The 3,712-nt window shown below is 42.5% G+C and overlaps 1 protein-coding gene across 1 annotated transcript in view; it reads left to right on the forward strand.

The window, feature by feature from the left end:
* fam129a (family with sequence similarity 129 member A) overlaps positions 1 to 3,712 on the forward strand; it is a 36,152-nt gene that overhangs the window by 8,154 nt on the left and 24,286 nt on the right. The window contains exons 2-4 of the mRNA XM_015391589.1: positions 1,994 to 2,124; positions 2,737 to 2,865; positions 2,945 to 3,059. Coding sequence (XP_015247075.1) covers positions 1,994 to 2,124; positions 2,737 to 2,865; positions 2,945 to 3,059 — 375 coding nt within the window. The remainder of the gene's footprint in view (positions 1 to 1,993; positions 2,125 to 2,736; positions 2,866 to 2,944; positions 3,060 to 3,712) is intronic.

Consider the following 3,712-nt stretch of genomic DNA (forward strand, 5'->3'; position numbering starts at 1 on the left):
TTTGCATAAAAACGTTTTTAGATAAATTATTTTTGCTGTTGGTCCATTTTGGCCTGGTTCTGATGTCCTGTGACTTGGGGGTGGAGTTGGCGTCAAAGGTTGCGGGTGTGGTCATACATGTGTTAAGGCTCCGCCCCTTTAACGTTGACTGGAGCATCAGTATCTGAGGGATCCACCAGTTTCCTGTTTTATTTTTAGGTCAATGCTGATTATTCCGACATCAGTCTAACTGATCAATGTTGTGCTTGAAAGTTTACATACAGAAATAACAGAAAACAGACAAAATAATTACGAATGTTTACTAAATTTTAATTTAGTAAAATAAACAAAATTATATTACAAATCAAACTGTCCCAGACAAATTAAAGCACCTTCCTCATGAACAGTGAAGTAACATACCTGTCAACAGGTGCAGAAGTCTGAACACTTCCTGAACATTACAGAAAACACCTGATTGCAATGATTACTGCTCAGTGTTGCTGTCATCATTTTCCTTTTTTTTTTTATCATTTTTATTTATTTTACTGGAAGCTGACTTTCTTTCTGCCTTTAATGGAAGGGTATGGAAACTTTCAAGCACATCTGTATCTGCTGCTGATTTATGGTTTTTAATTTTGGGGAGATTTTTGAAGCCAATTTTTTCTTCCTCCTCTCTAACGTCAGCTGAACAATAGGCCGTCTGTTGTATCCATCTATCTTTATTTACGTCTTTCTTGGGTCTCATCTTAATAGAAAAGCATGACAGTATTTTCAGGACATTGACGTTGGATGTTCTGGATTTCTCTGGAGTTTTATCAAAGTTATATGATCGCCTTCAGGCGTTTGAGGCTCTTCCAGAAACTCTGAGGCGGTTTGGTGTCTTAGATCCATCTTCAATAAGGAGGAACGTTTCCGTCTCCTCAACTGAAAGTCTGATGTTGATTCACCCTTTCAGAGCAGGACTCTGTCTGAGTAACAGGATGCTGATTCATTCCAAAGACGAGTCCTGAACCATGAGTCCGAGTCACGTTTTACTGACATCATCGCCCCCTGCTCTGCATAGGATGAACCTCTAAACATGCAGTCAGTTAAATATCTGTTTACAGTCTGAACCGGGCCAGGTGGGGGTGGGGGTTCTTTGTGGCTGCTGATTAGATCTCAGGCCGGTGGAAACATGTTCTGCTTTCTCACTTTGCTGACAGAAGTGGAAATTTACTATCTAGTGAATCAGAAATGAGGATATTTCAGCTCTGGAGGCCCAACAGGTTTACTGGTTCAGAACCTGTTGGATCAGCTTCCTAAACAGTCCAACTGAATCCAAATGGTTCTGAAGCTTTATTTGGACTCTGATTGTTTTGTTTTTTTAGTGTCCAGAACCGAGGCGTTTTAGTGGCCCAGTCAAAGTCCGGAGCGCTTGTTACGAGAATGAATGTCTGCAAACTTAAATGAGCTGAAGCAACGGACCAGAACTTCTCCAGGTCCATAAGAGCTGCAGGGTTCTGTTGTTTGGATGAACTGGAAATCATTTCAGAACCAATTTATTATCAGTGTCGTGATTATATTCCTCTGACCTTTTTATTATCTGAATAGATTCAGATTTGTTTTTATTTATCCAAACCACGTTATATTTAGTAGTGGATCAGAACTGGGTTTTTATTAGTTATTCTAGATCCATTTGGTTCAGGCAGAATCAATAAAGGGAAATTAGTCCTAATTTCTTTATCTTTTATTTTCTTCAAATAAAAGCAAACAGATGGATTTTCCATTTGCCTTAAACCAGGTCAGAAATGACTAGAATCTGGTCCGAATTAGACCAGAACTAAATGACCCAATGTGTCTGGTGTTTGAATCGGACCTCTCCAGCCTGCTTTCAGTCCTGATGTCCTCTTCCTGTCTGTCTCTCTGTCTGTAATGGGACCGCAGGGATATCATCGGATCCCGTTGCCGATAATGGAAGCTTTTAGAGCATAATGGTTGCTTGTTTTCACTCTTCTTCTTGTGTTTGTCGCTGCAGGCCAGGTGGAAGCTGAGCTCAGGGAGTTCAGTCCGTACTACATGAAGCAGTTCACCGTGGCCTGGTTTGCTCAGGTGGAGGACGAACTGGAGCAGAACAAGGAAAAGATCACACAGCTGCTGAAGCAGAAGGTTGGTGGAAAGACTCGGCAGGAAGGAGTCGGCCCTTAATGGATGGGATGGGAACCAGCAGATGAATAAATGATGAAGATAAATGGAAACAGGCTGGTTCTGATCCCAGGGAGGTCTTCATTTGTGTTCGTGCTGTCAGCTCTCTAAAAGCTGCAGTCTGGCCTTTGACTAGGCCACATTGTGTTCTGATGGAGACCCAGTTTAGACCTTTCGGTCTATTTAATGACTCAAGCGTCTCAATGAGCCCAAATCATCAGGCTCCTCTGCTGTGCCTAACAGCTGGTGGGAGGAGCTTATTGCTGTTGGCGTTCTTGAGAAGCTTCATCCAGAAGGAGATTTAACCAAAGTCCTGCTGCCATTTTCTTTATAGAGTAGATGTCTCCTTCTTCAGTCCTTAAAGCAGATAGGTTCAGGGCCATGACCTTTGACCTGAGGCCTGTAGGGTCTGAGTTTGAGCTCCTGGCTCTTTGATGGTTTCTCTGAGATGCGTGCTCTTAATCTTTCGTTTTTGGGTGTTCTCAGTAAAACATTTTCAGAACTGACTTTCTGGCTGATTAGTCAGAGGGTCCATCAAAGCTTTGTGTTCCTTCTGACACAGTCTGTCACCCTCAGGAGGCTCCAGAAGAAGGCATGGTGCTCTATGAAGAAGGTCTGCTTTACTTTGATGAAAACAGGAAGTGGAGGGAGCGCTACGTCGTGGTGAGAGCCAACTACTGTCTGGAGTGTCATGAAAGCCTGCAGGTGAGTGAGAAACGGCCATCAGAATCCATCAGGAAGTTCTGCTCATTTGGTTCTGACTCGGTTCCCGCTCTGCCCTCAGTCTTTTGTGAAAGGAGTCCCTCCGATTTACAAGCTGCTGCCTACAGGGGGCACTGTTTTGACCACAGAGGAGCGGTACATGGAAATGGTGGACAGCTGTTACCCTGACGACAACAGTGAGTAGAACCACTCATCCATCACAATTTGGTGCGATGTCTTCACTACTGAGTCATTTATTCACTTAAGAAATATATTTCTAAAAAACAACTTTTTTGAAAAATAAATTAAAATTAAATCCATTATTTTCTGATAGATTAAATGTCCTATTTTTGTCTTTGAGATCCACCAGAACACCCCCCTGCATGGTTTCTTTTCTGTAGACATCATCTGCTGACCTCAGCAGGGCTGTGGTGAACCTCAGGGGTGAATGCTCGCCCCCTCCCCTTTAGTTTGGCTCATTTATCATCATGATGCAGACGGTCGGTTCTATGCTGATGACGGTCAGATAGGACTAGTTTCTTCACATTTATTGATGTATATTCAGACTCCTCACTGACGCTCCACATGTGTTCAGTCTTATGGCTTCAGTTGCTGACAGCCTCACATCAAGTCAGAGCTAAACCTCGTTTTAATCCACAAAATCTGGCTTGAATTATTTCTGTTTGAGCTGATCGGAAAAGTTACCAATTAATTTAGTTTTCCTTTGAAACGTTTCTAAACTCTGAACATTTCTCCAAACTACATTAACTTTATGCTTTGCCTAACACCATATGTTTGGTGGCAAAAAAAATCAGTTGTTGTGGAGAATTGTGTGGGTATGGCGAGTGGG

The sequence above is a fragment of the Cyprinodon variegatus genome, unplaced genomic scaffold (genome assembly GCF_000732505.1).
Source record: "Cyprinodon variegatus isolate N-32 unplaced genomic scaffold, C_variegatus-1.0 Scaffold550, whole genome shotgun sequence".
Classification (NCBI taxonomy): Eukaryota; Metazoa; Chordata; class Actinopteri; order Cyprinodontiformes; family Cyprinodontidae; genus Cyprinodon; species Cyprinodon variegatus.